This window comes from Hemiscyllium ocellatum, chromosome 7, assembly GCF_020745735.1.
Source record: "Hemiscyllium ocellatum isolate sHemOce1 chromosome 7, sHemOce1.pat.X.cur, whole genome shotgun sequence".
Classification (NCBI taxonomy): domain Eukaryota; kingdom Metazoa; phylum Chordata; class Chondrichthyes; order Orectolobiformes; family Hemiscylliidae; genus Hemiscyllium; species Hemiscyllium ocellatum.
The window spans coordinates 26,872,484-26,886,260 of record NC_083407.1 but is presented as its reverse complement, the minus strand read 5'-3'; the positions used below and the strand labels follow the sequence as shown (position 1 = coordinate 26,886,260).

Genomic DNA, 13,777 nt, shown 5'->3' with positions numbered 1-13,777 from the left:
ATTGCCCTATGGTGTCCAGGGATGTGCAGGCTAGGTGGATTAGCCATGGGAAATGCAGGGATTGGTTGGATTCAAGGTGGAATGCTCTTTGGAGGGTCAGAATAGACTCAGTGGACCAAATGGCCTATCCCTGCATTGTAGGGATTCAATGAATTTCTTCATACTTTTCAGTGCTTCAAGGGCAGTTTTAACTCTTCATACCTTGTCAATAATTAAAATCACAGGGTTACTGAACCACTGGAGAGAAGCCAACTGTAATTACCAGTCACATTACTGGATAGGCACAGAGTACACAACTGTCCAAAGCAGATAATAGTTTGATTATTCATTAAGCACCAACTATACTTCTAACTTGCATCTGTGCTTCAGCGGAAGCAAATACCAGTAAAAGTGAGAAGATCTGTCACAAGATTTCTCTGGTGTTGACGCTACTGTTGCAAAAATGTATTTTTTGACTTAATCCAAGAAATAATGTAGAATTGAACCAGTTCACTCCTCACTCTGTGGTGAAGCGATATCGTATATTTGTACTGTTATTCCTAAGAATGCTCCCAGGTCGGAGTGTTCAGCTGCAGATCAGATTTCCTTCGCGTCCTATGTAATAAATTCATATCTTTCTAAAGACTGCAGTTACAACTTTACTACAAATAGTACACAGGTAAAATTGCCTGTGGTTTCTGAATATGGTGGCCCCTCCCAGAGTTCTAACTGCAAGACCAGAGCAAACAATTCCATTGAAACCAGTAGTAATCTACATTAGACCTGATGCTGTAGATGGCAATTTGTTTTAGAAATTCTTCACCAGCAAGATGAAATGACGTTTTAAAAAATGTTTATAAAAGTAAGTAACTATTCTTAAAATCTTAGTACCAACGCTAAAAGTATTAGTTGTTTGATGCTTTGGATGGATACTCAACAAAAAAGTATGTCCACAGGGATACAGCATTCATTACAATGTTCAGTATAGTGGCACAGTGGTTAGCACTGCTGCCTCACAGAATCAGGGACCTGGGTTTGATTCCAGCCTGGGGTGACTGGTGAGTTTGCAAGTTTCCCTGTGTCTGCATGGGCTTCCCCCCACAGTCCAGAGACGTGCATGCTAAATTGCCCATGATGTGCAGGCTAGGTGGATCATCCATGGGATATGCTGTGATACAGGATAGAGTAGAGGGTCTGGGTAGGATACTTCTCAGAGGGTTGGTGTGTACTCAATGGGCTAAATGGCCTGCTTCCTCACTGTAGGGATTATATGATTAATAGAAAACTATCAAGGTTTATCTTTCTAGTCCCGCTACCAAACTAACTGATTCACCTCCATACAGTGGCGTTATGTCATGAAGGGAGTTTTTTTGTAGATTCTTTTTCCAATCAACTTGTTATTCAACATCTTTGGAGTAGATGGGAACTGAACCCAGGCCTCCTAATTCAGAGATAGGGACATTAATACTGCATCCACAATAGTCCCTAAAAGCTATACCTTACTGAATAGGAAGTGACCTGTCACTGTGAGATGCTTTTACTGCTTTAGTAAGTGCATTAAACGTTTGGCCATAATTACCATAATCAGGCTGAGGCCAATGCTGACCATGAAAGAAGTGCATGCCTTCTTGTGTTGAATAACTAATTAATTAGTTACCAATGGGAGATGAGGAGGACCAAGAAAAGCTGAGAATTCATGAAACAGATACATTTCAAGAAGCAGTCAGGTTAATCAAATAGTGGTGAGACAGGAAAGCAAGATTGAGTAGTTGAGGTTGATTCAGTGTTATGATAGGCTCAGATTGTTCATAGGGAACAGAATAATAAGAAAATAAAACTTTGTAAATTAATGCCACATGACCATTTTGGATTGAGAAAGTCATTCCTGATATCTGTTTTTAAATTTGTACTTTACTAGTTCAAACCCAACGCTGTTCAGTTTGAGGTTCTATTTATGGACTGACCTTCCTTTACGTTATTGTATATACCAGTGAAATTGTATTCAGCTACTGCTGTTGGGGTGGCATGGTGGCTCAGTTGTTAGCACTGCTGCCTCACCGTACCAGGGACCTGGGTTTGATTCCAGCCTCAGTTGACTGACTGTGTGGAGTTTGCGAATTCTCTCCATATCTGTGTGGGTTTCCTCTGGACACTCCAGTTTCCTCCCACAATCCAAAGATGTGCAGGTTAGGTTGGCCATGCTAAATTGCCCATAATGTTCAGAGATGTGTAGCTTAGATTCATTAGTTAGGGGAATGGGTCGGTGTGGACTTGTTGGGCCAAAGGACCTATTTCCACACTTTAGGGATTCTATGAAACTGAGGACTGAAATATTGCTCCAGTTTCTACTTATAATTCATTTCTGACTTTTTCTTCCAATAGATCATGAAATATTTCAGAAAACTGATTTCCTTTTAACAATAAATATAGGAAAAGAAGTTGATATTTATTCTGGAATTACTGCTCTAAGATTCTCTGCATTTCAAATTCTTCTCCTCCTTTGGAATCTTGCCTTAAAATACATCTTTTGACCAACCTTTAGTTGCTCCTTCTGATTACTTCTTTGTCTTGGCAACCAATTCTAGTTAATCATACCTTTGTGCCTTGGAACTCATTGGAGATAATACTAATTTGTTGGTAATGTATAATTTAAAACTTAAGTACTAACAGTAGTAATGAAGATTAACCCAAATGTTTAATGTAACACCATAAACATTCTATAAAGTATTCAATGTTATATGATTTAATATTTAAAAATACAAATACTTAATACGATGAAAGGTTTCCACAAACAACGGAAGTTTTGAACAAATAAATCACATCATTTAATGGATGATTACATTTGCACAAACTCACTTTTTAATAGACATTTTAAGTTTGACAGAAGTTTTGATGTGATAACCCATCACCTTTGAGAGATAAGATAAGCTTTGTAGCTAAAATCAATTACTTTCCAGGTTTGCTTTTTTTGGCTTGTTTTCAAAAGTTTACATAGATCTCCAGATAAAATATACATTTTCAGAGTTATGGTAATTTTGTCTCCACTAATAGGTGATTTACCATCTGAAAACCAAAATAAACTGGAATAGCTTGAAGCAACCCAAAAATGTAGATGTTCTTAAATAAATTGTCACTGTATTAAAAAGATCATATGATATTTTGCAGTGTCAGTTTCTCTGGTTATAATTTCTGAATGCTTTTTCTCAGAGGCTGCTTTTCATACCTTTTCAAATTAAGAATATGTGCATCCAATTTGAATCTTCATTATCGCTGACAATATATCTTTCTTCCAATGATTCTTAATTCGGTATTGTGATAATACTTTCAATTATCATATGGCTTCCTGTTATGTCTTCCTCAGTCTAGTATATTTTATTATAAAGAGAAGTGGGCCAGTTTGAGGGCCTATGCCTTATTTGCCTGTGCGTATTGTTTAAGGAGTGATTTTGTACTGATGTAAAGCTCACCCATTTTCATAGTCAAATAAAGACTAGTAGGGTGGTATCCTTGTTTGATTTACTTAGGATGGTTTTGAGTAAAGCATGTACATACTTGTTATGGAGTGCACTGAAGGACACCATAAATCCCTATTAACACTGTATATGCCTGCCTGGTTGCTTTGAGATGTAGTGATAGTTAATCAGGTACTTCAGAGAGCCCATAAGTCCTTCATCCAGTCTACGTTGATGTGGCTGTCCTGGTGGTGAATTATTATTATTAATATAGTCATCGAGGAAACCGATCCTTCAATCCAACTCGTCCATGCCGACCAGATATCCCAACCCAATCTAGTCCCATCTGCCAGCACCTGGCCCATATCCCTTCAAACCCTTCCTATTCATATAGCTATCCAAATGCCTTTTAAATGTTGCAATTGTACCAGCCTCCACCACTTCCTCTGACAATTCATTCCATACACGCACCAGCCTCTGTGTGAAAAAGTTGCCCCTTAGGTTTTTTTTATATCTTTTCCCCCCTCACCCTAATCCTAATCCCTCCATTTCTGGACTTCCCCACTACAAGGAAAACACTTTGTCTATTTATTCTATCCATGCCCCTCATGATTTTATAAACCTCTATAAGGTCAGCCCTCAGCCTCTGATGCTCCAGGGAAAACAGCCCAAGCCTGTTCAGCCTCTCCCTATAGCTCAGATCTTCCAACCCTGGCATCATCCTTGTAAATCTTTTCTGAATCCTTTCAAGTTTCACAACATCTTTCCGATAGGAAGGAGACCAGAATTGCATACAATATTCCAACATGGCCCCTAATGTGCAGCCGCAATATGACCTCTCAACGCCTGTACTCAATACTCTGACCAATAAAGGAAAGCATACCATGTGCTTTCTTCATGATCCTATCTACCTGCGACTCCACTTTCAAGAACCATGAACCTGCACTCCAAGGTCTCTTTGTTCTGCAGCACTCCTTCGGACCTTACTGTTAAGTGTATAAGTCCTGCTAAGATATTGACAAGAAGAAAGACTTTAATTTATCTGATATAAGCACTACACAAAAGTACAAATTCCAATCTTTACTAGCCCCTGATTCCAGAATGCTAAGTGACTCACTGTATCATGTTACCCTTACAGACCAACACTCTTCAGTGCAAATAGTTGCTTCATTCCGTGGTATGTCTGGGCACAGTCGAGAAGTGCTTCTCTGGGCCCCATAATTGACTGTGTCTTTCCTACCCCAAAGTGCCCTTCTCCTTCTTGCTAGACTAACTTGAGGAACCATTCTCTTCAAACATTAAGAACCACCCAGGGATCCAAATGTATTGCCTTACAGACTGTTCTGATGTAACGCAATAGTTCTGTTCCCCTGTGATCCCGCCTTATAAGAAAATTGTATAATACCAGCACCATTTAAACCAATGGGACCAGAATTGCATTATAGCTAAAACAGACAAGGAAAGTTTGTGTTATACAAATAACGGTCTAACTTCCTTGATCGTGTTATAGCCAATTCACATTGAAGAAACACGCGTTATGGTCATAGTCATAGAGTTGTACAGCATGGAAACAGACTGAAGACCAATAGTGTTTGTCTAAATAATAGGGTGAAGGTGAGGGACTACATTTTACTATCCATTGCATACCTGAAAATTCCTTTTAAACTTTGCTGTTTTAATTGCTGATGTATCATTAACTTTAATAGTCTTCATACATAAACATTCCAGAAAATGACCTGAATCTGTGTGGAATGACTTGATTAATAGGTTTTGCTGAATGCTTTCTCACGTACTATTCCTATGCAGTTGACCTTTCATAGCAAAAGAATAACTTGTTAAAATAATCTGAGTGATTAACTTGGGTTCCCATAAAGTTCAGACTTGACTGGTTCCCAAGGGTATTAAGGTATATTTGTGGGGAAGGGCTGCCATTTAACACATTAAGTGTTAAATCACTGCAATCCACAATCATGGCACACCATGATCTAAAGGATTTTGTTTGATTGTTCTCAGGAGTCAAGGAGATATATTCCCACTTTTTCCTGAAATTGGTGACTTTCCTTCTCCTTTGCCATCTCTTCTCAAGTGGTAACATCACAAACTAGTTAAGATGGATAATAAACCAGGATTGCATCATCTGAAGAAATCTTCTGGCTTTGGCCTTTGCTCTGTTTTAGAATTAATTTTCTGGTCTCTCCATCCTTGCTTGCTGGTGCTTGCTAGTATATGTCAGACATTCAGTTGCCAACTGTGTGTGATTTCTGAGCTGTGTGTTAAATGTCAAAAAATCCTGCACAGTTTGAGCCCAAGTTTCTGAGAACTGCAAGCAGTCAGCCTCATTGGCAAGAGTGTAAAGCTGTTTATGGGTAGGAACAAGTTAACCATTTGACTTTTTTTTGTTCCTGCGAACTGGAGATTTTAATAATCAATCCTACGATCTTAAAGGGTAAGAAATTCATCTGATATAATTGACAAACACTAACTATACCTGTGAGCCATGTTGATTTTTCAAAGTGCTGTTATTTTAGTACAAGAAAAGCTGATTAGATTAGATTCCCTACAGGGTGGAAGCAGGCCCTTCAGCCCAACAAGTCAACACCAACCCTCCGAAGAGTAACTGACTCAGACTCCTTTCCCTACATTTATCACTGATTAATGCACCTAACACTACGGGCAATTTAATATGGCCAATTCACCTGGTCTGCACATCCTTTTGGAATGTAGAAGGTAACTGGAGCATCTGGAGGAAACCCACACTGACACAGGGAGAATGTGCTGAAAATGTGTTGCTGGAAAAGCACAGCAGGTCAGGCAGCATCCAAAGAGCAGGAGAATCGAGGTTTCGGGCATGAGCCCTTCTTCAGGAATCAGGCTCATGCCTGAAACATCGATTTTCCTGCTCTTTGGATGATGCCTGACCTGCTGTGCTTTTCCAGCAACACATTTTCAGCTCTGATCTCCAGCATCTGCAGTCCTCACTTTCTCCTACAGGGAGAATGTGCAAACTCCACACAGACAGTCACCCGAGGACAGAATCAAACCTGGGTCCCTGGTGCTGTGAGGCAGCAGTGCTAACCACTGAGCCACCGTGCCACCCTTATTTACTGTAATCATTGTCAGTAACAACATTTTGAAATGTCCAAGTGGTTTATGATATTCGCTTAACACTTTTGACTGGAGAACAAAGTTGTGTCAGCTAATCGAGTCCGAATGTGAAACCAACATAGTTTCTGCTCCAGTTGATAATATTATTGGCTGCAGATCTCTTCTTAGTCACACCTAGTTACAGGGAATTCCAGGTCTAAGCACAACACCACCACATAAGATTCTTATCCAAGCTAATTTCTGGCCCAGACTATATCCACCAGGAGCCCTCATGCTACAGATTTACAAATGAGGGTGACACGGTGGCTCAGTGGTTACCACTGCTGCCTCACAGCACCTGGGTCCCAGGTTTGATTCCAGCCTCAGGCGACTGTCTGTATGGAGTTTGCACATTTTCCCTGTGTTTGCGTGGGTTTCCTCCGAGTGCTCCGGTTTCCTCCGACAGTCCAAAGATGTACAGGTCAGATGAATTGGCCATGTTAAATTGCACGTAGTGTTACGTACATTAGTTAGAGGGAAATGGGTTTGGGTGGGTGACCCTTTGGAGGATCGGTGTGGACTTGTTGTGCCGAAGGGCCTGTTTCCATACTGTAGGGGATCTAATCTAATTACTGATGTGGCTGTGAATTCTTGTTTATCCTCTGAAGCTGAATTCTGATTTTTTTTTATTTACAGGAAAGTTGAAAAGCACTCCTTTTGCCCTGTTGCAGAACAAAGTTCTCATTGTTCTGAAGTTGCATTTTAGCTTCGTGCTGAGTGTTTTAAACTTTTGTATTTCAGTACATCTTGTAACTGTTTCCTTGTCGTCACTAAGTTATTTTCCAGTCTTGCTTCAATGCAGGAATGATCATTAATCCTTTTAATGCATATTATTATGTACCGAGAATATGGTAGACACCTGCCAAAGATTGTCAGCTCCATGTTACAACAAAGGTAATCAAATACAGACTGCAAACAGTATGCTGAACAAACACACTTCACCAGTGATTCTAAGTTCTCAATCTCTTTCATTTCAATGGTAATAAACCTCTGAAACTATTCTGTAATGTTTACATTATATGAATAGCTTTATTTGAAGACGATTGTTTAATTACTCACTAGTTCTCTATGTAATCACCACCCAGTGCCTACTATTTTCCGCATAATTACCGTCTGGTATCCATTATCTATATGCAGTCACTGCCAGAGATCTACTATTCTCTAGACAATTGCACGAGACATCCATTATTCTGCATACGCTCCACATTATTAATCTTTTGTAGAGTGGATCTACCATTATCCATAGCAACTTTATTTTCATTTCAATTCAATTTGCTTGCAGGAGCATTTCCTTTGTGCTTCAGGTTAATGAAGTTGTAAGAAGAGTGAATTCACACCATTGTTCCAGTTGACCTTGCTATTGCTCATCCTTCCTGACTGAATAAAAAAGTTGAAATAGCCATTTCATTTTTTGGATAATTGAGATCCATATTTCCTCAGAATGAAGGTCTGCAGGTTGAACAATGGGCCCTAGATTCAGCAGGCTTGATGGTTCAAGTGAAACAGGGCGAAAGTGAGGACTGCAGATGCTGGAGATTAGAGTGAAGATTAGAGTGGTGCTGGAAAAGCACAGCAGGTCAGGCAGCATCTGAGGAGCAGGGAAATTGACGTTTCGAGCAGAAGCCCTTCATCCAATTTGTCCATGCCAACCAGACCTCCTAATTTGACCTAGTTCCATTTCCCAGCACTTGGCCTATATCCCGCTAAGCTCTTCCTATTCATATACCCATCCAGATGCCATTTAAATGCTGTTATTGTCTCAGCCTCCATCACTTCTTCAGTCAGCTCATTCCATACATGCACTACCCTCTGTCTAAAATATGTTGCCCCTTAGGTTCCTTTTAAATCTTCTCCTCTCACCTTAAACCTATGCCCTCTAGTTCTGGACTCTCCTATGTCAGAGAAAAAACCTTGTCTATTTATCCTACCCATGCCCCTCATGATTTTCTAAACCTCTATAAGGTCACCCTCAGCCTCTGATGCTCCAGGGAAAATAACCCCATTCTATTCAGCCTCTCCCTATAGCTCAAACCCTCCAACACTTGCAACATCCTCGTAAATCTTTTCTGAACCATTTCAAGTTTCACAACATCCTTCCTATAGGAGGGAGACAAAAATTGTACACAATATTCCAAAAGTGGCTTAACCAATGTTCTATACAGCCGTAAAATGACCTCCCAACACCTGTACTCAGTACTCTGACCAATAAAGGAAAGCATACCAAATGCCGCCTTCACTATCCTATCTACCTGCGACTCTACGTTCGAGGAGCTATAAATCTACACTAGTCCCACTTTCCAGCACTCGGAGCATAGCCTTAAATGTTATGTCAGCTGATCTCACCTAAGTGCACTTGGGATTTAAAGCTTTTGGCAAAAAAATGCTCTTCCCAGTTTAAATAGTGCCTCCAAATTATTATACATGAAGGTAAGCTGTCAATCATGAAACAAAACTATGTTCATGAAATAACTACACAGAGGCTGGTATCCCATCACCAAATCACCTTTAATTTATTTGTGCACAGTACATTGACTGTGGCCAGCCAGTTCGGAGTCAGTCCCCTGAACTGAGAAGATTCTGAATTGTCTGCTTGTAGTTTTTCATTCACCACCTGAGTGACCAGTATCCCCTGTTTCTTCGGTCAGTCAGGGCATTCTGATTAGCCCAGGGCAATAACTCCAATCAAGGATCCTATAGTCGGAATCCACCTGGTTCCAATCACTGTAATTGGCATAGAGGTGTCAGGTGCGCACTGTGGCCAATAGTTGGTGGAGGTCTGTTACATCCCAAAAGTGGATAACTTCCCAAAAAATCGTGTGTGCAGATCATTGAATGCAAAATGCCGTTTTGAAGTGAGCATCCACAATTTCAGGTGATTGGCCACATCAGTTGGCTTGGGTGTGGTGCAGAAAATTACCAACAGTGTGTTTTCAATTCCTGTCTGTCAAACCATGTGTAGCATTTCTCGCACTGCAAAGCCACAAAAGGTCCCCCATTTCCTGGCAGTAGAAAATAGTTATTGTTCCCAATTCTGCTTTTTTAAAAAACAGCATCAGTCTTCCTGTGCACTGTCTCTATTCTGGTGAATATTTTGTCACAGTTATCTTTGTGAAGCTTCCTATTTAGTGAGCCCATATCACTGAGATCTGTTTACATTGTTGGTAGTGCTGTACCATGTTCAGGAAGGAGGAGAGCTTCTTCAAGGAGGGCATCCTTGTAAGAGGATTCACACTAGGTTAAAATCAACTAGGAGAAAGTGAGGACTGCAGATGCTGGAGATTAGTGCTTAAAAATGTGTTGCTGGAAAAGCACAGCAGGTCAGGCAGCATCAAAGGAACAGCAGGAATCTGAAGAAGGGCTTATGCCCGAAACGTCGATTCTCCTGCTCCTTTGATGCTGCCTGACCTGCTGCGCTTTTCCAGCAACACATTTTTAAGCTCTGATCTCTAGCATCTGCAGTCCTCACTTTCTCCTTATAAAATGTAAGTCCTGCAATTGTTTTAGAAAGTTTCATAAACCTGGGCAACAGATTACTGAAGAAAGTGTTCTTTGATTGAATCATTGATTTTGTGATTTATTTGATTCTGTAACCTTTACTGGTTGCAGATTGGGAGAAAAAAAAGCCTGCGAAATACCTTCCCTGATATAATTTGTGTGGTCCTATTTGGGACTTAGGTGCCATGGCTATATTTTACTCTGATGTTCTCCCTGTACCATGTTCGGCACACTGGCACTTAGCTGATTAGTAAAAGGCCACATTTCAAATGACCAGCAGCAACACACAGACAATGACTTCTGCGCCCACACTTGTAGCTTCTATCCACAGATTATCCCTTAAGTCTGGAAAAATTCTTTACTGAGTAAAGAAGAAACTTGGAAGTATGTAAGGTCTTTTACAATGTCAGAGTGATATACAACCAATGGAGTGCTTTTGAAGTGCAATTGCACTCAGTGATGTCTCAAAAAACAACAATGAAATCAATGACACGATTAATTGTTTTAAGGCTTAGTTCATTAAGAAATGTTGGCCAGGACAACAGGAGAACTCCCTTACTCTTCATAAGAGAATATCTACATCCACCTGGAAGGGCATTGAGTGCCTCAATTTAAGATCTCCTCTAAGAAATCGACCGAACAGATTATGAGCTCAAATCTCCAGAGTAACTTAAACTCATGGGTTCCAAAAGTTACTTTTGCCCCATTGTACTGGGTACACTGTGATTTTGAGGGAGGGAACTCTCCTTGGCTGGCATTCCAGGGACATGCAGTATAATAGCTTTACAGTCTGTGCAGACACAATGGGCTGAATAGCCTCCTTCTGTGCCCTCACACTTTTGTGGTACTTGTATTGTGTGGCTGTGCTGAAGTGAGTCAGGAGGAGGAAGGGGAATGCTGGAGGGTGCTGAGAAGGACCCTGGGTGAACTGCAATACTAGGTGAACTGTACTAGTTTGCCACATTAAGCTTTCTTGTTAAAAGAAATTACATTTTGTTGACAGCCTCCAATAGTCACTTTAATGATTGGTTAGGCCTGATGTTGATTAAGTCAGCCTGATGTTGGCTGCATTCAGGTGGAACCAATTTCAGGTATGAAGTATTGGACTGACATAAGTCCCCACATTGGCAGATTCAAGGTGCCTGATGCCTGTTGACTGTAGATACCTGATACCTGTAGACTGCCAAAATTCACGAGGTAACACGCTTCCAAAGCTGCTTGGGCATGGAAATCTGGCCCCTTAATTGGACCTTCATTCATCTTAATGCCTGAAAATGGGCGCAATGAGAGCAAATTTCACCCTGGGATATCTGTCCTGAAATCACTGATGCTGTCACAAATCAATGTTCAACTATACACAGGAATGCATGAAAACCCAGTAAGATGTAGTTGAACTCAGTTGGAAATACTTTCACCTCTAGGTCAGGGAGGCTATGAGATCAAGTCCCATATCAAAACCTTAAGCACATGATCTTGACTGACACTTGAGTAAAGCATTAAAGGAGTGCCTCATTTCTGGAGATGCTACCTTTCAAATGAGATCCATCTGCCTTTCATGTGAATAATAAAGGTCCCACAGGCCTATTCAAAGGAAAGCAGGGAATTTGCCTGGTGGTCTAGTTAATGCCTCTCAATTGATTAATGTCATAATTTATTTAATTGCTGCTCAGGAGATGTGGCTGCTGCATTAACCAAACTAACAGCAATCCAAAAATAACTCACTCAGTAAGATAACTAGATGCTGTAAATGCAGTTACTTCTTTTTTGCTTCCTTTTAGTTGTTTGCCATAAATCTAAGCAGCACCTTTTAATTGTATTCTTGCCAAGTAATTACATGGTGTCATTTCATTGAAGGTGTGTGAACAATTCTAAAAGGGTGTAGTCCATTTTCTGTAACATTTTTATTTGATAAATTTGAACTGCTCAAGTTATAGGGTTTTCACACCTGTTACACTGTATGGAGATGTTGGCAAGTCATTAAAGTTTTTAGAAGAAATTTTTAAGTTCTGTAAAAATGTAATTTTTAAATTAATTGTTCACACTCGTTGCTTGTCAAATGTGGACACTTCTGGGTAAGCTGTACAAATCGAGGTATGGGATTAGTAGATTTCCACCGTACAAGTCATTGCGTTTGAATAATAAACATTGACTTTTTCAACAATCGCAACGTTTAGAGCAGGGTCCATTGTTTGTTCTTGATATGTGCTGTAGTACTTTTCTCTATCCCTTTTAGTAAGAGGTTGACAGAACATAACATGCCAAAGCAAAGCACACACAGTCTGAGGATTCCCTCTGACCTGCTGGTAATGTAATCTAACTGCAGACAGGAACGGAACGAATTATAGGGGTCAGTGGTGTGCCTGCATTAAGCCTTGCCCTGCTCACAAAGGGGTTTATACTTTGTAAGAATCGAGCTTTTATTAGGTGCACTGAGCTGGAAGGAAAAATATTTATAATAACGTTCTCCCCCATCAGGAAGCCGAAACCTTTTGTGTCCTCATCTGGTGATGGTAAAGAAAACATGTCCCCACGTTAATCATCTCAGACAAATGAGCAATTGTATCCTTTGCTTCATGAATTTGTCAGTTAATTTCATGGGCATGGTGGCAAAGCAAAGGCCACAGTGTTATAATGGAATAAGTCTGAGGCAACAGCAGACGAGGAGCTGGGGGAAAGCATGCTGTGGTACCCTACTGAGGCAAAGGTTCAGCTTGTAAAGGCAAAGTGGATTTGACATTTCCATGCCTCAGCCAAAAGAAAAAGAGCATGTAACAAATCAAATTATTGGAGGCCAAACCCTGAGGAAATTCGGGCTGGAGGAGGTGGAAAGAATGAGGCTTTGGAGTTGACTGACAATTTTTCTGCAATTTGCTTTGTTATTTTAGCTGGCTAAATCATGCAGCTGCTTGAGATGAATCCTCCTCCCCCACCCCTTTGCACCCTAACCCACCATCTGCCCAACACTCCATCTGCCACACTTGACCTGCTGCCAAGGAAGGAGAAGTCACTGGCACAGTTGTCAGTCAATTGCCAAAGAGAATCAGCTCAGTGGGTTTGATGTGCGGTCTGATGAAACAGAATCCTTTTCTTCTTTGGCTCTTCATCTCTACACGATAAATGTCTAAAATGTGATGTTTGTTTTAAAAGCTGGGCTGGTGTCAGGGAGACAGACTGTGTGTGGGAAACACTGTAAGCTCGTCTGCATGTGTCGGGCAGTTGTTAACTAGCTGCCATCCTTCTATTTGGAGTGGCTCTCAGAAAACTGCTTTGTTTTTAGGTACTTTCTACCAGGGAAGAAGGCATCTCATTGGATATCTGTATGCCCAAGCCCAAGACCAGCAATGGAAGCCCGGCCTGTCCCGGCCTGGGTCCTGCTGCTGAGCCTGATTGCTGACTGTCTAAAGCTGGCCCAGTCTCGGGAGTTCACAGTGAAAGATATCATCTACCTCCATCCTTCAAGTAAGAAAAGATAAAGAGGATTATATCCTATTTTTAATCTTGCAATACTTGGTGAATAACATAATGACATTTCAATTTTGAAGTAATGAGCAATGCCCATTATATATTTGATCAAATAATTGCTGTTTATGGTGCTGTGTTCTGACATCTGCTTATAACCATACAAATATCTGTACTAGTGTATAATTTTAAGCATGCGATGACAAGTTTGGAGGAGTGTTAGCCTTGGTTAATAATTTGCAGACATC

The 13,777-nt window shown here is 40.6% G+C and overlaps 1 protein-coding gene across 1 annotated transcript in view; it reads left to right on the top strand.

Annotated features, from left to right (window-relative positions):
* lypd6 (LY6/PLAUR domain containing 6) overlaps positions 1-13,777 on the top strand; it is a 229,020-nt gene that overhangs the window by 187,563 nt on the left and 27,680 nt on the right. The window contains exon 3 of the mRNA XM_060827818.1: positions 13,348-13,529. Within this exon, the coding sequence (XP_060683801.1) occupies positions 13,412-13,529 (118 nt within the window). The 5' untranslated portion in view covers positions 13,348-13,411. The remainder of the gene's footprint in view (positions 1-13,347; positions 13,530-13,777) is intronic.